This window comes from Anabrus simplex, chromosome 1 (assembly GCF_040414725.1).
Source record: "Anabrus simplex isolate iqAnaSimp1 chromosome 1, ASM4041472v1, whole genome shotgun sequence".
In the NCBI taxonomy this organism is placed as follows: domain Eukaryota; kingdom Metazoa; phylum Arthropoda; class Insecta; order Orthoptera; family Tettigoniidae; genus Anabrus; species Anabrus simplex.
Genome location: NC_090265.1, coordinates 1,196,616,781 through 1,196,641,600, shown reverse-complemented (window position 1 = coordinate 1,196,641,600; position 24,820 = coordinate 1,196,616,781). Strand labels below are relative to the sequence as shown.

Sequence of the window (24,820 nt, the reverse complement as noted above, 5' to 3'; positions counted from 1 at the left end):
GATACGAAGCTAATGGCAAGAGTTGCATTATTAAATGGGGTAAGTGTTTGTTTTTATCTTGTTTCTATGATAAGTTTCTGGCATAATGACAATCAGTTGAAAAGGAGCAGTATTTCATTCTGAACCTAACCTAACCTAACCCGATCATGTAGGCCTAGGCCTATACCATGTCTTGTGTCGACTTCGATACGGTTCGTAGACTTAACCTTTGTGTATTCATGTTGACTTACGGTATATGTGTATGTAATATATTTCTGTGTGTGTATTCTTACAGTGTAGTTTCGGTTTAGTCCGAAAAGTAATAGGAAATTTCAAGAAGGGAGTTGAATTTTCTACACCAGGTAAACGCCGAAAGCGTGAACATCCAGTGACCGGCATAGACAGTTTTTCTAAGGAAGCGATAGCAAGGTTTATTTATGATAAATTACATAAAGGAAAGGTGACTTCATAAAGGAATCTATTGCAACATTTTTTATAGAAATTGGCACGCAGGTGAGATAAGCTCCCAGAAATGTTTTGTGCATGTATTGTCATACAGCTCTTTTGAGTCCCTTGTAACTCTCTTTTTTCTTCCCACAGGAGAAGTCGTAACTGTAAGAAAGGTTTTCGACCACATGAAAGCAAATTATGACACTTATTTGTACAAGGGCTCCGAAACATCATTAAGAAGAATTTTGAAGGCCATGGGGTTTGTGTGGAGTAAAGGTGATCCCTATGCGTATGTTAGAGAAAATGAAGACATTTGTTTTAAGAGATCCTGTTTTCTGAGGGAATACATGCGTAATAAGGACAGTGAGAAACCAAAACCTGTTGTTTTCTTGGATGAGACTTGGATTTTTATGAATGGTGAATATATATGTTATATATTACATTTTATATTTAAAAAATCTTGGAATAATTTATCTTCATCAGGTGTCTTTGGTTTCAATTGTGCATTTGTCTTTCAGGGTCACCCACATACTCCTGGAATAAACCACACAAATCTGGACATGATGTTCAAGGGGTAATTCGTCGACCTGTGTCTGAGGGAGGAAGACTGGTTATTGTTCATGCTGGAACGAAGGATGGCTTTGTACCTGGTATGTTCTTACTTTATTTTACTTCATTTTATTGTAGTGAGGTGATCTCTCTTTACATAGTTATGAGGGTATTTAGGGTTTGTAGTACGGATGCAGGGGGGGGGGCACATAAGTCTCTGATAAGACCCCAACTTAAGTACAGTTCCTGTGTATGAGACCCTCACTGGGATTACTTGGTTTGAGAATTGGAAAAGTTCAAAAGACAGAAGCACGATTTGTTGTGGGTGATTTCTGACAAAAGAGTAGCGTTACAAAAATTTTGTCGGGTTTGGGCTGGGAAGACTTGGGTGAAAGGAGACAAGTTGCTGGACTAAGTGGTATATTCCGAGCTGTCGGTGGATAGGTGGTGTGGAATGACATTGGTAGACGAATACGTTTCAGTGGTATTTTAAAAGTAGGTAAGATCACAGTACAGTGATAAAGTTGATGAAAAGTGGGGCAAATATTTGGTTTTTTTTAAGAAGGGAGTTAGGGATTGGAATAATTTACCAAGGGAGATGTTCAATAAATTTCCAAATTCTTTGCAATTATTGAAGAAAATACTAGGCCTATCCCTGAAACTACATCTTCCACCTGGGCGACTGTCCTAAGTGCAGATCAGTGGTGACTGATTGATTGAAATTGACTGGCACTAGGTCGGAAGTGGCATTATAACTTACCGCTCATTGAGCTCTGTACGTGGTTTTTGATTTTGACTTCTCCACTGTTATTAAAAAGACTTGCAGGTATTCACTTTAGGCCAATGATTAACCTTAGAGAGGTATTTCAATCAAAACTTACTCAGTGTATTTTCATATAATATTACTGGATATTTGTATCAGTAAATTACTTGTATTGTAGGCCTATTTATTATGTTTATTCTGCATTCGACAATCTCCACCTGAATCAGTGCTTGATACCTGACTGTTAAACACCTTCCAAGCTTCTTATTTCTTACTGCCTGATATAGGTTCAGTGTTCGCAGCAATTACATTTGTTCTAAGGTACTGAAATGGGTGTTTATACTTATATCTTTTATGCAAGTGATCGTGGACTTCTAATCCAGATATAGGCCTACTAATGGAGATACATTCATGAGAGATGTTACGATAAAGTAGTGTAAGTAGTAATTAATTGACTTCATCATCAGGTGACTTTGCTACACAGTAGTTGGTTTCACTTAAAATCAGACAGCTTTTTGTATCATTCAACAGAAATCACATTTTTTATTAATAGGCCTATCCTTGAAGAGGGGTGATCTCATTTTTAGGGAATACTTTTTTTAGAAGAAATAACTTCATACTAAAACTTAAAATTCTTACAGGTGCTGATTTGATATTTGCTACAAACTTGAAAAGAAATCAGGATTACCATGGTGCTATGAACAGCGAGAAATTTCAGATGTGGGTGAAGACGCAATTAATCGTAGGATTAAGAAATATAGGACCCTGTGTTATTGTAATGGATAATGCACCATATCACTGTAAGCTTGTTGAGCATCAACCAACAACGAAATGGAGGAAGGATCAATTAGTGGTAATTATACTTAATTGAATATTTCCTTCTACTGAATGATGTTTAATGATGTTACAGAAATTAATTTTTATTTTTCCTTTAATTTACAGTCATGGTTAAGGCAGAATGGAGTTTCTCCACCAGAAAATGCTACAAAAGATGAGCTGCAAAGGTTGTGTAATATGAATCGAAGTCACTTAAAGAGGTACAGAAGCACGTAAACATAAGTTTAGATAATGTTGTTTACACTCGTGTATTTGACTTTCATGTATGCATAACAATATTTCTCTGTTTCTTTAAAACCAGGTACATTGTTGACGAGATGCTGCACAGTGAAGGCCATACTGTCTTACGACTTCCTCCATACCACTCATTTTTCAATGCCATCGAATTTGTATGGTCTGTGGCAAAACAGTATTATAACAAAACAGTGGCTTCAAGACCTGGTCACGGATTGGACAGAGCTACAGCTGTGTGGAAAGAATCTCTTGATCAGGTAGGCCAAGTGGAAATGTTATTTATTGGATATAGGCAAGTGGAGTTTATAATATACTTGTCAGGTTGTGATACTTCAATATATCTTATAGGTGACAGCAGAGATGTGTAGAAATGAAGTGAAACACACTGAGAAGAAGATTGTCGAGTTCTACAATAATGAGGTGAGAGGTCTTCCTGAAGTGGAGGAACTAGTCATTCATCATGGAAGCAGTGAATCAGAGGAGGAAGATGAAGAAGATGAAGAAGAAGAAGAAAGAAGAGAAGCCGAGGAGTTAGCTGTACCATTGTAAGAGCCATTCCATGAGATTAAGAATGTTATAACTTTGCTGGGAAATAATACATTTCTGATTGCCCCGTCCTTTCTGATATAACGAAGTTACATTTCAAAATTGTGGGAATTGTGTATCTACTTGTTACAGGGCGGTATAGATGTGCAGGTGGGGATCAGTGTCCAATCGGAGTGGAATTATCTAGAACTGCTGTGGCGCAATGTGAGGAGGAGCGGGCAAGGGGGGGAGAGAGAGAGAGGGAGACAGCACTCTGTCACCAATACACAATGTAAACATTGTACGCCTGTTAAAATACTGACATAACTTAAATTTTATACACTATCTAATGGTTTTCCACAGTTCTCTGAAAGTCACAACTCACGTATACTGTATATATATAGAGAGAATTACATATAAAAATACCTGTGTCCACAATAAGTAGCCCACATATTAAATATAAATCAATTTGCTTTACGTCGCACCAACACAGATAGGTCTTATGGCGACAAAGAGGATAGAAGAGATAGGAAAGGGCTAGAAGTGGGAAGGAAGCGGCCGTGGTCTTAATTAAGGTACAGCACAAGCATGTGTCTGGTGTGAAAATGGGAAACCACCGAAAACCATTTTAACGGCTGCCGACGGTAGGATTTGAACCCACCATTCCCCGAATGCAAGCTCATAGCTACGCGACCCTAAACGCACGGCCAGCTAACTCGGTCATCTTTGAAAATGTCTTTTTCTATCAGCAGAGGCTTTTTTAAAATCGTCATATTTTGTATAGGCTACAGGAGATGTAGAGTAGCCCACTGGTTTTCTGATTAAACATCATTTATTTAAGCTATTGCATCAGACTACTTACATACTCACTGTCCACGTACATCGGTAACCTCGTGATTCGATTATTGAAGTATTGTGCAATGATGCGACATACAAACTAAGAGAATACCGAGTGGTTCTTCCAAATATAAAACAGACAATTTCGAGTGGTCATGAGCATGACTCATAGTCATAGGGTAGGCTAAATAATAATGTTATTGGCTTTATGTCCCACTATCAACTTTTAGGTTTTTTTTGAGACGTCGAGGTGCTGGAATTTAGTCCTGCAGGAGCTCTTTTATGTGTCAGTAAATCTACTGACATGAGGCTGAGCACCTTCAAATACCACCGCACTGAGCTCGGCCCTGCCAAGTTGGGTTCAGAAGGCCAGCGCCTCGACCGTCTGAGCCACTCAGCCAGGTGTGGAGGCTAGAGAGCTGAGTTTAAGTAATTGTCGAACGTCAACTAGTTATAAAGATACTGATTGATTAAACTAATACAGTAATTAGAATAACCTAATTGACTACCTACTTACAACCTAGGTACTTTGGAATTGTGTTCTATCTTTTTAACACTGCAAATAAATCCATGTATTGTTTAAAACTCCCTGTAAGAAGAGGACAGTGGATGCGAATAGGTATTATTTTCAAATGAGCTGAGCTCGAGAGTCCATTATAGCATACGATTTTTTCAGTGTACCATGACTCTGTATGTATTGCTTCAGAGGAAGTTCGGCTCCCTGCCAATGTCCAGTGTACCGATAATGAACCATGTGTGTGTTGTGTCTCACTGATCCATGACTGCGTACGATTCTTTCAGTGTGCTATGATTCACTGTGGCTCGCTGCAGCGAAAGCTCGACTCCCCGCCAGTGTCCAGTGTGCCTATAAGGAGCCGTGTGTGTCGTGTGGCTCACTGAGCCGTGATTGTGCATGATTTGTGTGCCGTGAGCTTGCCGTTCCTGTGAATCGATTCACTCGGACACTTGAATGAATCGATACACTGCTTCGAATCAAGCACTCGGTAGCCTACACTAGTAGAGGTACACAGTACATTACCATTAAGATAGATAGCATTGCAAAGTAATTCGTCTTTACCATAATAATAATAATAATAATAATAATAATAATAATAATAATAATAATAATAATAATAATAATCGTATGGCCTCAGCTACCATGTGCAGACATTTCAAGTTGACGCCATCTGGCTGTCTGCTCGTCAATTTTGACGTTCCGTTATACTCTGGGCCCACTAGATGGCAGACCGAGTAAACCGAAACTCTCTTGGGCGTCTGTGGCTGAGATTTAATGAATTTTGTCGGGTAAACACCAAATGTGTCACCAGAGATCTTTTACATGCCGACATCGTACGACATGAAGTGTCGAATGGACTTTTTTCTGCCCTTCAAAAATCCGACTACCTTTGCCGGGTTTGAACCCGCTATATTGGGATTCGGAGGCCGTCACTCTACCACTGATCCACAGAGGCAGCTGTCTTTACCATGAAATACACCGTCGTCGTACATGACTGAATTACTATCAATATATCTTAGAGAAACTGTAATGTACATGAAACCGAAATTGAGTTTAATTTCCACGATACATTCTTCCTATATAAAGGAGACCATGTAGCTTATCCACCTTCATTTCAGCCACATAAATATTCAGCAAAAATTGCAAAATCACATTAAAGGACAAATACAATTTTTTAAGTAGAAATAGTCTGGAACATAGATTAGTGAGGTTGGACATCCTGCCCGTCATCATTCAGGAGTCGCTGTTGAACATACTGTACTTGTCAAAACTAGTAAGTTTCTATTTTACACAATAATAGTGAAATGTTGATGAAGACAACATACACCCAGCCCCCGTGCCAGAGAAATTAACCAACGGTGGTTCAAATTCCCCACCCTGTCGAGAATCAAACCCACACCCTGTGACCAAAGGCCAGCACGCTAACCATTTAGCCATGGGGGCAGACAATAATAGTGAAAAAGCATGTTCACTGCAGCTATTGTTGACAGGATATTTCTTCTCTTTAAAGAACAGTGAGTACCACGAATTAATATCCTGTTTTGTTGATTCCTGTAAACTTTGTATGTACGGTTTTGGTTCGCCAGTTCCTAGCGTATCTACTGAATGAAAACTTTGTAGACCAATGGATTCAGTTTTATGTTTATTGCCTTCAGTCGTCACGACAGTTTTTTCAATGACAACAGTCGCTCAATTACAAATCCTGTCGAACCTAACCTAACCCTGCGACAATCAGTGGTTTTCGATGGATCACTACCTAACCGGTCATTATAATTTGTTTTCGGTGGATCACAACCAAACCTGTCCCTATCAGTGGTTTTCGGAAGAATACAGTGGTTTTGTCACAAGTCAATACAGACTCTTGAATCAATGTGTGAAAATGGGAAAGTGTAGAAAACCCTCTTCAGGAATGCCAATCTCTAAGTCCATAGTCTTTTCAGCGTTGTCACACAGCTGAAATTCACTTTAGAAGTAATTGTAAAAAGTCGTATATAGGCTCTACAGATACATAGTACATTACCAATTCCATCTCGATTGCTATGATACGCACACTGCATAGCGGTTTTGCTCTATAGATAAATCATATTATAGTGAAAAAAAATTTGTTTAAAAAAAATATATCTGTCTGGCATGAAGGTCCAGAAGGAAAATACTTTCATTGGAATTCTTATTTATGTGCTCACCACCCTACTAGGTTTAAATAAACCTTATAAATACGTTGTAAGACCCATTCTCGAATATGGATCTGCATGTTGGTTTAATAAATTCCCTAGAGAAAGTTCAAAGAAGAGCGATGCGTTTCGTAACTAGGAATAGAAGGAATACCATTAATTGGGAAAGTCTTGAATCTAGAAGAACTAGAGCTCGCCTGTGTGGTCTTTATAAGAGCTATACGGGAAGGGCTGCTTGGAGTTGTATTAGGAATAGGTTATAACCTCCCTCATACTTATCGAGAAATTATCCTAAGCATAAAATTAGGGCCAGAAACCAGCATACGGATGTGGGCAAGTTTTCCTTCGTCAACAGGACCATAAGGGATTGGAATAAATTACCTGCGGCAGTCTTTGATAGATTCCCTTCTGGTATCAAGTCATTTAAGAAGACCATTTGTGTAAAATGAAAAGTAAAAGTTGTAAATTACGGGCACTGAATTTGTGATTTTCTGCTTGGTTTCGATTGTGAAACTGGGAGGCTTTTTCTTGTGGTATTCTCTTTCCAGGGAAGTGCTTGCTGTACTCATGTTTTTGTAATTGTTGTTGTTCTTGGTTAATTAACAATATTTTTAACTTTATTTTATCATCACTTGTAACGTTAAGCTAGTAGCAAGCTCAATCTATAGTTTTGTAAGCCATAGTAGCAAGTATTGGAAATAATTAAATTGTTTATGAAACTGTACATGATGCTGGATTTAGAATGACTAGTAGTATTTCTTGTAATATTTTTTTCCATGGAATTCCTTTTTGTACTTGAGTTGTTGTAGTTGTTGGGTAGTATGATTTAACTTTATTATCACTTGTAGTGTTAAGCTAGTAGTAAGTTCAGTCTATAGTATTGTAATTTGTAGTGTTAAGTACTGGAAATACTTAAGTTGTGTGTGAATATGTATATAATGACACTGGATTTAGAAAGTTAAATTAGTAGTATTTCTTGCTTGTTGTAATGTTGTTGTTGTAGGGTAATTACGGTTTAACTTCACTTTATTATCACTTATAATGTTAAGCTAGTAGTAAGGTCAACCTATAATATTGTAAGCCAAATTGTTAAGCACTGTAAATACTTAAGTTGTGTGTGAATTTGTATATGATGTTGCTCGATTTAGAATATTAAACTAGCAGTAATTCTTGTTATATTTTCCTACCATATATCTGCTTCTTGTACTCTTGTTGTTTGTTTGTTTGTTTGTTTGTTTGTTGTAGTTGGGTAATTATGTTAATTTTATTATCACATTACTGTAAGTGACCGTTGCCACCGGGGTATTTCCCATTTGCAATTTAATAATAATAATAATAATAATAATAATGAGTGACAGAGGTTTAACGTAATTTGGAAGGAATGTTTTGCGTATGATAAATGAGTACCAGTTAACTATTGGGGGCAAAGGCGGTCATGCGTTGAGCTAACCACTCCACCCCACCCCACCAAGTGCCAACGTCATGGATAGTGGAAGCCTTCACCTTCCCCCCTTCCAATGGCTTTCATGGTTTGTACGGAGATGACTTTGCTTTTTGCTTTTTAAATATTAGTATTCATGTTTATTATGTTTGTTTATTCATACCCCTGCTTTGTAATTCAGTGACCATGGAATGGCTCTAAATGTTGTAAATTATATTTATATTTACTTGTATTTATTTCCTTTTTCCTTATTGCACACGTTTGTTGTTGTTATTATTATTACTACTACATATCGCTTAACATGTAAATAAACTAATATTTAATGCAGTAAATAATGCTTATCTCTTCGGATTCATTTCTTCGTTGCATATTCGTTTTGCTATGACAACATGACTTCTTTATGATATAAATAAATAAAAAATTAAAGTATTTCTTCCCAAACATATTTGTTATACGTGCACCAATCAGAGAACCAACTAGGGAAGTACCTCTTACTAAGGTGCAAAATGTTTTTGCATACATGTATAATTGAAGAATTGAAGATCCATATACAGGTAAGTGGGTCGCCCATGTGGTAGGCCTATTACGCGTCATAGGAAACTGAGTGAACTGGCTGTGCAGTTTGATCACATTGCTGTTAGCTTGGTTTCAGGAGATGGTGATGTATTCGAACCCCACAGTTGGCAGGTCTGAAGTTTTTTTTTGCCCGTCATTTTCATTTCAGGCTAGTGCTGTGTCTGTACGCTTATTTACATTTTAAATCCTAGCCCTCTTTCCTATCCAATTCTTGCATCACAACCTGTCTTCATGTGATTTAAGCCAATATATATGTAAAAATCTGGTAATGTTGTTTGACTGATAGTGCTCCTGTACATTGGTTTCTGTAATGTTGAAAGCTTGAGATACACCAACTTGTAAGCTGAAAATATGTTTAAAATGCCAAATGCCGAAAACCGTAAAAGTTCTTAGTGGGATGTAAAGCTGTTAGCATTATTATTAAAAGGAAGGACATATGTCTTATGTGGTAAGTCCTTGAACTTGCAGAAATCGCAATGAATTATTCAATCTATATTCCCTCCCCCCTTCCTTTAAGAATGCAGTTATAGTAATGCATACATCAGAATCAGAATAAAGGCAGGAAATGTTTAACATTATTTTAAGCGAGTGAAGGAGAGAATGTATGACTAGCTCAGGTTGGCAGTTTCGAGTTCGGCGGTATTTGAAAGTGCTCAAATACTCCAGCCTCATGTCTAGATCTACTGGTACATGAAGAACTCTTGCGGGACGAAATACTGGCACCTCGGTGTATGTGAAACGATAGAAGTAGATAGTAGAACTAATATTCAATTCTGCAGTGAGCTTGAAGCTGACCTAATTTCCGTTCACGTAGCTTGGCACATTAGTATTCCTATATGTTTCCTGATAACCATGAAGATATAACCAGCCTGCAGGCTGAAAATATGCCCAATCTCTCTCCTTAGGCTACTGGTTACCGGTACTGAAGAGAGAAGGAAATGTTCGCGCAAAAGAAAGGGAAGTCATTGGACTTTCGAAAATCACACTGCAAAGACTTATTAAACAAATTGCATCGTTTAACACGCCCCTATTTTCAAGAATATGGTTATAGTACGCCTACTGCATATCAAAATAAAGACAGATATATGTAACATTAATTTGAGTGAGAAAGGGTGTTTATTTCCTAAATTTCTCATTGAGCGTGGAAACCGACTTAATTATGAATATCTTGATTTATTTCATCTTAACTTTTATCATTTACTTGGGTAGGGAAACATTTATTATCGGTGTTTACATTGAGGTTAGTTTGTTATGGTTATGTCTGGTGATTTTAATATGTAACCAGGCAGGTTGGCAGCAGTGATCAGCCATTACAAAAAAGAGAAAAGAAGAGCATCGGGCGGCGATATTTACTTTCTGGGGTATTTCATTACGTGGCGATTACTGTAGTTAGTCTGTTTACGCACAAATAGACACCAGAATTGTTCCGATCAGATGACCTGTTATTTACTGTGAACTACTCACTTATGTGACTGATCACCCACAGACATGTATGGCTTATATCCCGATGTTACTGGGCGAGTTGGCCGTGCGGTTAGGGGCGCACGGCTGTGAGCTTGCATCCGGGAGATAGTGGGTTTGAATCCCACTGTCGGCAGCTCTGAAGATGGTTTTCCATGGTTTCCCATTTTCATACCAGGCAAATGCTGGGGCTGTACCTTAATTAAGGCCATGGTCACTTCCTTCAAACTCCTAGGCCTTTCCTATCCCATCGTCGCCATAAGACTTATCTGTGTCAGTGCGACATAAAGCCACTAGCAAAATATATATATATATATCCCGATCATGAACTCTGTATCATTTCGTGCCTGTTGGTTTCTGTGCTTATGTAAGTTGAAAACCATGTAACTTCTGCCCTAATTGTCCTAAGTCTACCACAATGGTACTGTTACGTTGAGCAAAAGAATCTCTATTCAATAATACACAAATCATGGGTTGGAATTTACATTCAGAAGTCGATATTGTACCCGTCCCAACGGTAATAATAATAATAATAATAATAATAATAATAATAATAATAATAATAATAATAATAATAATCGTATGGCCTCAGCTACCGTATGCAGACATTTCAATTTGACGCCATCTGGCTGTCTGCTCGTCAATTTCGATGTTCCGTTTTACTCTAGGTCCCCACTAGATGGCAGACCGAGTAAACCGAAACTCTCTTGGGCGTCTATGGCTGAGATTTAAAGAATTTTGTCGGGTAAACACCAAATGTGTCATCAGAGATCTTTTACATGCCGACATCGTATGACATGGAGTGTCGAATGGCCTTTTTTCCGCCCTTCAAAAATCCCAATGGTACCTTATGGGAGCAAAAGGATATATGGATATATGGTTTCATTTATATTTATTCATGCAATACGCACGGATGAGATAACAGGTGATAGCTAGCCGGTCCCGTTGAAGCAAGCAGGCTGGAATTCGGTTGAGCGGTCAAGGACACATGCGCTATGTCACAGCGGTATGCTAACGTCATGCAAGAAGACTGGAAAAGTGGGTGACAATTCTAGAAAGATCCATGTTCTCGTAAAAGAGAACAAATCACAGTTAAGCTGCAATCTCGACCAATAGTAACTCTAATCAAGAGATTAAGTCACTTAACCAGACGTAACAAGAGGTGTAATGTTAATGATGATGCTTGTCGTTTAAAGGGGCCTGACATCTAGGTGTAATGTTGAGCAGATGAGAAGGAACGAACATTCTGAAACAGTTTTTGATGGTTTAACTTTGTCTTTTCTACCACATCTGGAAAGTTCAAATTTGTCTTTAAATGTCTTATGAGTTCAATAATCCAATTTCGAGTTAGAATTTCATTCTACGATATCGTGTGGATTACTACGTTCTGAAGTAAACTTGGGAACACTTTGAGTCGTCGAGAAGAAATTATTTCATGAGAGAACTCGCGAACCTGTCGAATACGAAGTGGATCAACATAGAAGATTACCACAGTGCGTAAGTTAGCTAGAGACAGCTTCCAGTAGCTTATGGCGAGAGTTATGCAATTGTAGGACATAAAAACAAGATATTAAATTCAACTGATGTTAGCTAAGAGTTAAACGTATTGGATATTATTCCAAGGAGTCCGAGAATGAATGGAGCGTTAAATGTTGTACATCTTTGTGTCAAGTAATAGACAAGTTAAATATACCAGTACACAACTTGGTGGTGTAAAAGGCAAGTGGATCAAATTTCTAATTTGAGTCTTAGTTTCAGCCTAACTACGAGAGCAAGATCATCAGTCATGCATTGGTGAGGGAGGACTTCCACAAGAATTTTGTGGAATTATCGCCACAACTTTGCATTGCCCGACTTTGTGAACATCATGTACATCTAAGCTGTACCTGTGTGAGCCAGCACAATGGACTTGCAGATTACCTGCTTCCTACAACAAGTCAGAGCTTGTTCGCTACCCACTCCTTTGTTACATGGCCTGCCTGCTTCCTCCAGCAAGCCAGTGCTGCTTCTACATCAGACATTTAGAGATTTACTTCTTTGCCTGAGGTCCTAACTGAACTTAAAGAAATCATATCATGACTAGAAGATCATAACCACACATTTTGTTATTATAGCCTATGTAATTTAATGTTATAATTATTCCTGCAACATTGTCTTTGTTATACATATGTTTTAGCTATCACATACACTGTTTAATTTTTATTTAGCTGAAGATGGCCACTAAGTGGCTGAAACTAGTCCCAAGACTTATGTAATATCATCTACTTGATATATTGTATTGAAAAGTTGGACCCTCTTGTCAACTTATTCTTATTATGGAATTGTACTATACCTCTTAGTCGAGAGACGAGACCTGTCTTCATGTCTACACATCCCAGCTGAATCTGTCTGCATCGAGAAACAGGAGTACCAATTAAATACTATTTTTTCTTTTCTGTAGATTTTTATTAAATGTCCCGATACAGCAAATTTTCGGCATCTACGAACATTCCACCCTTGGAACTCTTGTGTAGCCGGCAGAGCGACCCCCCGGAAAAGGGGAAAATACGAAGCAAATGAAGAAATACATTTTTTCTACCAGTACCACTTTGTCCTTTAAGGGTCGTAGTGCAACTGTTGAGCTTCCATCATGTTAGAAACACAGACAGCTTTCCAGCAGTACACCACAAGGGGGGAAGTAAGTCAGAACTGATATTTCAATGGATATATTATACATTTGACTTATAAACTGCAAAGAAAATTTTTATTCTTGTTACAAAGTCACTGTGTGCATACCTGCTAACTTTTCAAATAACTAATCAGTAAAATCCCTGCACGTCAAAATATGTGGCGACCCAATGCACCAAAATGCAGTAACACACGACAAAATTTAGGTATTTTCTTCACTTCAGATAATTACGAGTTCAACAGAAATATAAACACTACATGTGGCCGATGACATAACGGACAAAATATTTCACCTCAGTTAAAATAATGCTAGTTGTTTAACATCGCACCGACACAGATAGGTCTTAACAATTAAGTATTTATTTTCCACCTAGTCGATACAATGATTGCTTAAGGCAATTTTTAATGGTCAAAAGTGGTACATGTTTCGTATATTATCAACATCTTCAGCCACATAACACTGTTTAGATGAAAAATGTATAAAATTGACAAAGTAATGCTTTAGAGGAAGTGTCCTTAAAATTAACATAAGATTGACAAGATTAATTTTAAGGACACTTCCTCTAAAGCATTACTTTGTCAATTTTATATATTTTTCATCTAAACAGTGTTATGTGGCTGAAGATGTTGATAATATACGAAACATGTACCACTTTTGACCATTAAAAATTGCCTTAAGCAATCATTGTATCGACTAGGTGGAAAATAAATACTTAATTGTTAATCTATTGAAGTGCGATACGGACCATGAAGCTGATTTTATGTAAACAGATAGGTCTTACGGCGACAATGGGACAGGAAAGGGCTAGGAGTGGGAAGGAAGCGGCTGTGGCCTTAATTAAGGTACAGCCCCAGCATTTGCCTGGTGTGAAAATGGGAAACCACGGAAAACCATTTTCAGGGCTGCCGACAGTGGGGTTCGAACCTACTATCTCCCGAATACTGGACGCACTTAAGCGACTGCAGCTATCGAGCTCGGTAGTTAAAATAATTAAAGTATATTTTAAATGAATCAATGAAATCTACTTAAAAAATGTAATTCACTTATGCACACAACTAATTAAAACTTTGAAATAAAGAGTATGTTGCTGCACATAGTTATATGCACACAAGTTATTTACATTATTTAGACCAACATATGCATATTTTTCAGTCTGATTTAACAGCTAAAGTTGTGGCTTATTTTGCTTTCTTCCTTAAAAAATGAAAGAAGTAGATCCTGCTGATCTAATGATCTGTCTAAACACCCGGCTAGGGATAACCATTTTATGCACACAACTCCAACAACGTCTTTGTTTCCTTTCCATGCATACTTTGAAATTTCTGAAGATATTCTTTTCTTTTTACATACGGAACAAGAAGTGCAACCCACAACATTCCACAAGACCAACAAACTGTGATTAACACACATGCCTTCTGTGTTTTTGATATATATTTTACAAAAACTAGCACCTAACTTGATATCTCATGCCTATGAGCAATTTAACTTTTATAGATTATTTTTTAATGTATGTAACTCATGTTCAGACAATGTATACTAAGTTTTAATCCAACGATTGTCCCCATTCATGAACCATTTGACATGTCGTCGCTATATGACATTCCTTGTTGGATTTGGTAATGTTTGTATTGCATGATATATTACATGTGATTGTGTGACCAGCTGATGACCTAGAAAGGTCAAAACCGGTCCTAATTTTAAGTTAATAATAATAAGTATTGATTAGGTGGAAGCCTTCTCATTGCATTGGTAATCTTGCTCATGAAATTAACGCTACAGAGCAAGACGATGTGTAAACATCGTGAGGAGGAAGAGCTTTTGAAATTTCTTCTTGATAGTGGTGATGATATCTCAGAATTATCTGGTAATAGTTTTAGCAGTGATAGTACGTCTGAGAATTGCGAATCCGTTCATGAAAAAGATAGTGAGGACGAAGACAACTCTGTATATAACCTCAACCACATTGAACAACTGGAACTGGAATTTGGTCAGTAATGTTCCGAAAGGCAAGGCAGGTATATAAAAGGGTATAAGAAATATTGTACTTCTACTTGCTGGATGTGACATTGCAGAATGCTAGCTACATACGACATGCTGAGCGTGAGGAAAAAGAGGATGAGCTTATCATTCCGATTCAACGTTGCAGAGCAAATTCTGGAAGATTTCACCGTTCTTGATTATGCCACTACAGGATGTTCAACTCAGATAGCACACCAGTGAGACTAGAGGAAAGGCACTGGAGTCATTTTACTGTGAAGACTGCTCATACAGCAAGTAAATCAGCCCCATCAAGGAAATGTAAAGTCCGTATTCAACATGGAATCTGGAAGGAATCTTGCTTCGAGTGCAACAAATGCAAAGTTGCCCTCCACATGGATGGATGTTTCAAGGTATGCCATACCTTAAAAGACTTCAATTTACTGTAGGAAGTGAAACTGTAACCTAAAATGTTGTCAGTTTGATGCGGTGTGCTTTTGTAACCATTTTAGCATCCATAACTTAAAATGTAAAAAAAATAATCGCATTACAACGAACATTTTTCAAGGAAAATAACTGCACGGCAATGGGTTAATATATGTGTTCACTTTTGTTCTGCAAGTGATAATGTATTTGGGGGAACTATTTCATCTCCTGTCAATTTTTCAGACTTGTGCATCTCTCTATAAATGGAAGCTGAATTTGTTCTGCCAAATGGACTGAGTGTTATCTTTTAATTCCAGAGCTATACTCTGTTATTATGTATGTGTGGATATTCTCACAAACCTAACTATGATCAGCACCCAATACTGGGCATTATTGACCCAGCATGTGATGTAACTTACCCGTGTTAAGCTGCATACTTTATCTTGAATAATTTTAAGTGTGATTTTAATAGTAAAGGCAGAATTATGATCCATCTTTTCTATAAAATTGTTGAATAATCATGTTAATCTGTGCATACTTTGCTTTGGCCCCTCAGGACTTGCTATCCATGCTATTCATCCTTGTATCCCCTCCCACTTTTTCTTGCGATTTACTTAATGTGTTCCCTCTTTGTGTTTTTTGTATAACTTCAGATTACTTATGCGAGCCCTACTATGTATACTTCCCTTAAAATATAAAATTGATATTCTCTTCTCTGTAAATTAAAACATCACCTTCTTCATACTTAATAGTTGTTTTTTATAGGTGTGCAAGCAATGTTATCTACATACTTCCAAATTGTTTCAAACGTTTAATCTATTTTTGTTAGTATTTTATTCTTTTCATTGGGTATTTTTAATAAGCATTCTCTCTCTTTTATTGAATCAATAATATATATATTCATGGTGTTGTGTGTTATGTTCTACATGAGATTTTCCTGTCTGACAGACCCCAATTTTTCCCACTCGTGCTTGTATTACATATGTATCTACGTCCCTGGTTTACCTTTCCTGCCTCCTTCTGCGCTCATCTCAGCACGTAATGTACGTGTTTATCTCCAATGGCTCTTTTTTGTTTGTTTATTCGTTGCATTTTTCAACCACTTCTTGGAGCTAACTCCTTGCTAAATTAATAACTTATTCACAGAAAATGCTGCCTGATGTCTGATTTGAATGGGATATTATTGGAATTACTTTCTCTGCCTTTATAGTATTTAACCTTTACATTGCTGCGCTCACAATATTGCGCGGAGAGTGACCGCTGCTCTGCTGCGCCCGTAATATTGCGAGCGTGACATTCTTCTGACTTTATCAATGCAATACTCCCCATGTTGACATAAGAAGTCATTCAAACTCCGTGGGTGGATACACGCATCTCTCTGCAGTAGACAGGAGCTTACGAAGTGACAATCTGTTGATTCTTTCACGAGTTATTGAAATAAATACGATACTCTGCTTTACGAGCTGCTCTGCAGTATGCCCGGCGTGCAAGCTAGCAGTGAGGCCCGCGTCAGGGATGAGTAAGCTACAGTACGTCGACCGCCAGTAAAGCGCGCGATCTTACCGAATCCGAGGTTGTAAGAGTGCTATCCACATTAGAATCGGAAGATGAATATTCCAATTTTAGTGATTTTGAGAATAATGATAGTGATGACCAGCCAGGGACAAACCGCTTAGACTGACAGAGACATTTTCCTTCCCCTGTACCACCCACCCCGAAAAAGAGATTTCCTGCCAGGTACTGCCATGTGTGTTCAAACACCAAGCTTGATGAGAAAAAGAGGAAAGAATGTAGATATATGTGTGAAAAATGCGATGTTGGACTCTGTACACCCCTGCTTCAGAAACTACCATACCCTAGTAAGGTACTGAAGGAGATGAACTTGTTTCATGCAAATGAACACTTCCAAAGAAGACATGCGATTTGAAAAAAATGTAGGCTACACACAGTTTTGGAATTACCAGTTTTGTACAACCCTTGATTGACTGGTCTGGACCATTTTTTATTTTGATATCAAACCAAGATGTATAGGAATTTTTTATGCATTCTCAGTGTTTTATCTTGAATAATATTTTACCGTAAAATTTAGATACATTTTTACTCATTTTAGTTTAGTTATATATCGGTGCTTGGAAGTGGACAGCTAGACTACCTGTAGCCACTGAAATATGTAAGTTGAACTTTTTACTGTTATTTTTAATTATTAGTTCGATTTTTGTTCAATTGTTGGTCTTTTATGTTGGACAACCTTGAATTTCCTGCGCAACATTTTGTGTTAGAAAACTCAGTTTAGGACCTTCCATATTTAGTATAAAAATATATGACAAGCAGGCAAGAACCCTCTGGTTTTTCCCATCTTTTTCCAACTTTTACGTATTGAAGTTAATTATTAAAAATAATTCAGCACAGGGCTTTTACAAAAGAGAATTTATCTCAGCAATGAAAAGGTTAATCTTGGCTTATACTGTACTAGAAGAGGTATCAGTTAGTGGACAGTGTGAAGGTGAATAGAAGCTATTGGAAGACAAAGAGAATGGCTGAAGACAGAACAGCGTGGAGAATTCATGTGAAGACCTGCCGATAGGCAGGCCACCAGTGATGATATGATGATGATCATGATACTGTATTAGATGTATAACATTCTTTCAACGTGTTGCACACAAGTTATGTGTTTTGCTGCATTTGTTCATTCTTTATCTTGGACTTGCCTTCTCTGCATATTTTCTTGGTATCACAGGGATTACCTCATACAGCTATCTCTAATCGAGACCCGAAGTTCTTAGTGCCATTGTTCATTACCAGTTTCTAAACGACAGTGGATCCATTTAGTTGTAAGCCTTCAACACCAAACTGGTAGCCTAGAACACACTGCTGCCAGTAAAATCAGTTGTCATCATGTTTATTTTTTACAAATTTGCTTTATGTCGCATCGATACAATGAAATGAAGTATAAACTGCTTCTGGGAGTTCTGATAGGAATGATGGAAGAAGAGACCAGAATGGGAGTTGCTGATTCATAACCTTATCTAACAGGGAGTTTGGTAATGAGAGCAAACGAAGAAAAACATGTTACTAAGTCATTTTATCGCATGTCTACCATCAGTGATGGAAGATGAGGGGCTGAAATAAAATGATATGATGAAAAACAGGAAATGACATAATATGATAAAGTAGAAAGATGTGTATGCAATTTTTACATTACGTTAGACTACTTACGTGTTGGAAAGTTGGAGTTAACAGGCGATCCATCATCATTTTTCAACTGAACACGTATTCGACCTCGGTAGAGTAGTTCCTTACTACGTTCTCTACTGTAAATTTTGTTTTCTATTCCAATTTTCATTCCAGCAGAAGCCAGTACATCTCTAATTTCTTGATGTGTTGGGTTTTCGACTGCCTAAAAAGGAACGGAAAAAAGTATCAGAAGAGAGCTAAGCACATGGAAATCATTTTTATTGCTTGGTACATCATGATCTAAACTAATAATGGTAAAATTGATATTCCAAGTGCATACAGTAACAGTTCAAATATAGGTGGAAGAAGGAAACATTTCACCCAGTATATTCATGGTGGCAAAAAGACTATCACTTAAAAAATTGTTCCTGTTACTGGTAAATACAGTACTATTAATTTGCAGATTCCACTACCTTCAATTGTATACTGTATTTCTAATACGAGGCATACAAACTGAAGCTAACTGAATGAACAAAAAAATAAATGAAAAAAGCACCCTTAAAATACAGACTGCATGAATTGTGAATATGAGTCTTCAAGCAATTAGAATGTCCTATTATAGTTGTACTCAATGTCTGAACAAAGAAAAGTGATATGGATTGGTTTGTCAGCCTAAAATTGCTTGTCTTTTGACTGAAATATCACCTCATCATGGCCTACTACTTCACTATGTATCTGCTTACCTGTATTCATATGAACCAGGGATATATAATTTGATACACCAAAGTACATGTACAAGAATGGCAAGAATTAAGACAGGAGTGAGGCAGGGTTGTCCACTCTCACTGTACCTTTTCAATTTGTTTAATAAAGAAGCAATATGTATTTTAAAGTAAAGGACTAAAGGAATAAAGATAAATGGGAAAAGAATCCAGATTATTAGATTTGCTGATGACATTTCCATAGTAGTTGTCTCTGAGAAGGAATTAAATAGAATGTTGACTGTTCTGTGTGATACATTGAAACATTACAAACTTAAAATCAACAGAAAGAAAACCAAAAAGTTAGTTGTGAGCAAAGATGGCAGGAAAGTTAATACAAACATAAAAATAGGAAATTCCAAAATAGAACAAGTGCAACATATCTGTTACTTAGGAAGCATTATCACTGAAGACAATCAATCAATCAATCAATGCTGATCTGCATTTAGGGCAGTCACCCAGGTGGCAGATTCCCTATCTGTTGTTTTCCTAGCCTTTTCTTAAATGATTTCAAAGAAATTGGAAATTTATTGAACAACTCCCCTTTCTAAGAACGAATATTTGCCCCAATTTGTCCTCTTGAATTCCAACTTTATCTTCATATTGTGATCTTGTGGGTCATAATCCTGAGACATAAGACTTCCTAGTAAACATCTTTGAAAGAAAAATATTAGGAAAGACGGGAGAGGAAGAAAAACTTTGAGGATGTAAGAAACTTCATGAGATGTAAAAACTACAAGAAAGTGAAAAGAACAGCAGGACTGAGAGGTGAATTGTTGCAGTGACAAGGTTTAGCCTTTAGTGTATGATGATGAAAGTACATTGAACTGAACTAATATAATTTCATTTTTGAATATTAGTCTTCAGCAATTAGAATGTCCTAATATAGTTCTTTTCACAAAGAAAATTGGTATGGATTGGTTTGTCTGCCCAAAATGACCATTCCCTTATGGAGAGACTTCTGTTTCTGGAGGTAGATTTCTTGAAGCAAATATTACAGATAAAGTAATATGAAATAATTTATATATATATATATATATATAAAAAAATACAGGAGTCGAGCTCCTTGGCTGAAAGGCCAGCAAAGTGGCCTTTGATTCAGGGGACCCTGAATTTGATTCCCATCCGGGTTGAGGATTTTAACTTTTGTGTAGTTAGCCTAATTCCTCTACCTTGGGGGATGGATGTGTGTGTTTGTCTTGATTCACACCTTCATATACATACAACACATTAAACTAAAAACCATCAAAGAAACATGCAATAGTAAATACACCCTCCATGCAACAGGGCTGACATCAGGAAAAGCATCCAGCCATAAAACTGGGGCTAAATCTATACAAGGTGCCCACCCCATATAGTTGGGAAAAGGTCAGCAGAAGAGGATAAAATCAGGAATACAGGCTGAAGAAATGAAGCTGTCGTGAATGTGTCTTGGGAAAACTAAAATGCATGAGTTTTTTAACACAGTGCACTAATATTTGTTTGCACAAGAGTGGTAAATTTGCATAATAGTGCCACTCAGGAGCTTGAAATAAGTTACAACCTTAGTATTCCTACTCCCACCAACTCATACAAATAATGCATGATGCCATAAAAAGCAAGATCGGCAAATTTCCTGCACTCGTTTACATGTACATGAAATGATAATATGAAATATGTTATCATACATGGTTTTTGACTCCTTTAACTACAGTTACTATGCAGCATTTCATACTCCAATAACTTCATTATCTGGTTGATTTGAAAAATACATCATATATTTAGCAGTGTGATTATCACTTGTTCCAATCATTCAGGAAAGTAGTCAAAGAGTGAAGTAATCTTCACTTGAACTGTGATTCTTTTTAATATATAAGACAACCTAAACCATTGTACCTTTAATATATCGTAACATGTAAGCAGGCTGGTAGATAAATACAAGACCGGTAGCACTTAATCTAAGATTTATTAACCAACTCTAATAATCACACACAGGCACACAATTATGCTAGTTAGCGCACCCTCTGTTCAGTCACACTAGTATTTGACTGACACCTATGAGCTAAAACAATTACATTACACACGCACTTCTGTAACTGTCACTTGGATCCTAGAGCAGTTCACTAAAAACTCACTGTACAGTGTTCGCAGCCACACACTTCACAGTTTACATGCATGCAAACAGTTTCACAAGTCTGTATGTGGTACCAACAGTCTTCTACCAACGTCTCACACATCGCTCCGCTGCACTGGTTTTATTTTTGTTTTTGCTATTGGCTTTACGTCGCAGTGACACAGTTAGGTCTTACGGCAACGATGGGACAGGAAAGGGCTAGGACTGGGAAGGAAGCGGCCGTGGCCTTAATCATCTTCAGGGCTGCAGACAGGGGGGTTCGAACCCACTATCTCCCGAATACTGGATACTGGCCACACACAAGCAACTGCAGCTATCGAGCTCGGTCCACTGCACTGTTGTACCCTGCTACTCAACTGCACAGTTCATATTTGCTCTAAGTTCACTCGCAGCACTCCAATGCTCCTAAGCAATCACTCCACAGCATTGTCACTCACAGAAGTGAACAGTCACAATCGCTGGTAGAACTGCACTACTTGCTCTCAACAGCTGAGTGACCAAACTCACACTGAACCCTCCACTCCAACTGAACTGTTGATGCTAGTCCAGCCTACCTTAACTAACGAGGCCACCCCTTACAGATACTCTGAGAAAGGAGATGCTACCAGAGTCCTCTCAAAAGCGAATATTCTGGGTGCACCGTTGGGATCCTTCTCACAACACCAGAGGCCTCAAATGAGGTAGCAGGACAATAGCAACAGTGGTGGTAGAAGGGCTGGCCAATATGCTCCTGGCTTTCTCTCCTGATTGGTCCTCTGTGTGGCAAGTGGCGATGCCCTAACTCTCTGATGTCACTCAGAGGCCAGTCCAGGCTAAGTTGCTCTTCCCAAAACCTTACAATAAATTGGCTGAACGTGCTACAATATGTAATGGAAAGGATCAGACATGTCCAAATCAAGGCTGAATGAACCATGTTTCAGCATTCAGCCCTGAATTAAAATCCCTGAACTTGCTAGGAATTGAAGAAAAAGTCATTCTATCCCTAAACCACAGGCTTGTCCTCATCTCCTTTACTATTGCACTCTCTAACAAAGCTGACCTGTTGTTGTGTTTATGCTATTGTGTATTCCTATTCATCTTCCTATATTTCTATACATAAAACTTAACTGGGCACTTGTTCATTCCTTTCTATTACTCATCCTGACCTATTGAGTTAGTTTTCTCCTTTTGCATTTGTCTTGTGTTCCAACTCTTTCACTGCCTGTATTCATCTTTATTTTTCTCTTCCCTTTTTTTTTGTATTTATCCAGCTTTCTTCCTATCCCAAACTTCCCACATCAAGAATGAAGATCTATCAAAATAGTACCATAATGATTGCTGAATTGCACCCTCCTGATGAAGGTGGAAAGTAGAAATGAGCTCATTGGGGTCTTGGTGTACAAGAATTGGGATTGACAAGAGAGCCTACATATTTGAAGAAGGCAGTTTATGAAAATGTGGAGACTGTCCCTGTCCTGCATTTTCATGTAACTTCTTGTCTCCTTTTCCACTGGTTCCCTGCCTACACTGATCTGTCACTGAGTTTATCCTATTACGTGTTCCTATTCATGATCTGTTCTAGCCCATCCAATCCCCTAGGGTTAAGGCCTCACTGAACTACTTCCAAATTCCTCTGTCAACTGCAGTCCTCTTCCAAATTGGTCCCACAATCAATTTTAGGACATCAGACCATCTGAATGAAGGGTGTCCCTTGCCTCATTGTCTATCTTAGGGGCATACGATTCAATTAAGACCTTTCTCAAATTCATGGGATCCTTTCTCATTACATGACCTGCCCAACTCCACTTCTGAGTCCATATTTCTCTTCTGAAGTACTTTATTCTGGGCTTGTGCCTGATTTCCATGTTTCGCAGATGATCTATCACAGAAATTCGTAGCAAACTTCTTTCCAGTCTTCTCTGACAAACACTCAGTTTATTCAACTGTCTATTAAAGACGAAGTCTGAGCATGATATGCAAGGGAAGGGAGTGCACATGCGTTGAGTATGTCCCTTTTAATGTTCATAGGAACATTTTAAAGGATAAAACTTAGATCAATAACAAAGCCAAGCATTTCTCATTTTCCTGCTGATCTCTCTGTCTTGCCTGTTAAGGAATTAAACTATCTGACCTAGGTATCCAACATAGTCTTCTACATATTCTAAACAGTCACTACTGATCATTATTTTTTCATCAAAGCTGCATGTCATGACCTTAATTCTTGTTTCATTGATCATGAGGCCAACTTGATTTCCGTATTCATTTGGATCTTCTAAACATCCCTGGAGGTTGTACGAGACTCGCCACAAAAAGGATGATGATACCTGCAAACCTCAGATTTGAAAGTTTCTTACCATCAGTATTGATAGTATAATTATCATTTCATTCCCTGAAAAACTTCCTCTAATAAGCCACTCCCTTCTCAATTCTAAATGATCATCCAATGCATTCAAGCCTGATCCTTGAGTTACTTTGTCTACATTCATTGCATGATCTTAAAGAATATTTCTGAATTCTTTGCTTAGCCAAAGCACATCAAAGACATGTTTGCTTAACTGAATCAAAAACATTGTGGAATTTGAGGAATGCTAGATGTAGGTCTTTTTTTAATTCCTTTTTAATTTTCTGTTGATAAACTTGACCATAATAGGTGCTGTTATTTATTTCTGCACTAATTTGTCTAAACTTATCAAAAACTATTTAAAATAGTATTATGGTTAAATCCATCTTGTCAATTCACTTTCTGTTATTTAAACTATTCATCAAAGATGTTCTGAGGACAAACATTCTCTTCATCAGCAATCATGAAGTCTAACTTAATTTCATCAGAGAATAAGAACAATACAACAATTTTCATTTGTTTAGCCTAAATTTAAAAACCTATTATACTGTCTTTTTAACATGAGTCCAAAGATACCTACTTTAACCCATTCAGGTCCCAATAAATGACCACGTTGCTGACTGTGAAATCAGATTTTCCCACCAGTAGTGTGAGTGTACCTGTCACACAAAAACATGCATAAAATAATAACTAATGAAGATAATTCACTCAAATTTTCCATTCATGCCATTGGAAGTTATGGCTTGCTCATTCTTCAGTCCTTGAATGTCTGCTGGCTGCGATACAAATGCTTCATTTGAAATAATTTCAGAAAGAACAGATCCATATACTCTAAACACATCACAAGTTTGGGTGGTGGGAGGACTCCAAATTTTTCTGAAGTATTTCTGAAACACTGCTGTATCCATGAAGTGGAAATATATCAGGATTAATGTATTTGTTCTCCAATTTCCAGTTGCTATGGTTCTTTTGTGTCAATGGCCGTGCACATTTGGAAGGACCTTGCGTGGCATTTTCACTCTGACTTTCTTCAATAATCTA

The 24,820-nt window shown here is 37.6% G+C and overlaps 1 protein-coding gene and 1 long non-coding RNA gene across 2 annotated transcripts in view; one reads left to right on the top strand and one right to left on the bottom strand.

Moving 5' to 3' along the window:
• The window catches only part of Srp19 (signal recognition particle 19), a 68,832-nt gene that overhangs the window by 27,107 nt on the left and 16,905 nt on the right, over window positions 1-24,820 (bottom strand). Inside the window, exon 3 of the mRNA XM_067151493.2 lies at window positions 18,628-18,808. Coding sequence (XP_067007594.1) covers window positions 18,628-18,808 — 181 coding nt within the window. The remainder of the gene's footprint in view (window positions 1-18,627; window positions 18,809-24,820) is intronic.
• LOC137501535 (uncharacterized) lies at window positions 2,446-3,457 on the top strand. The gene is made up of 3 exons (XR_011018608.1): window positions 2,446-2,594; window positions 2,684-2,778; window positions 2,880-3,457. It is a non-coding gene; the product is annotated as an uncharacterized lncRNA (long non-coding RNA).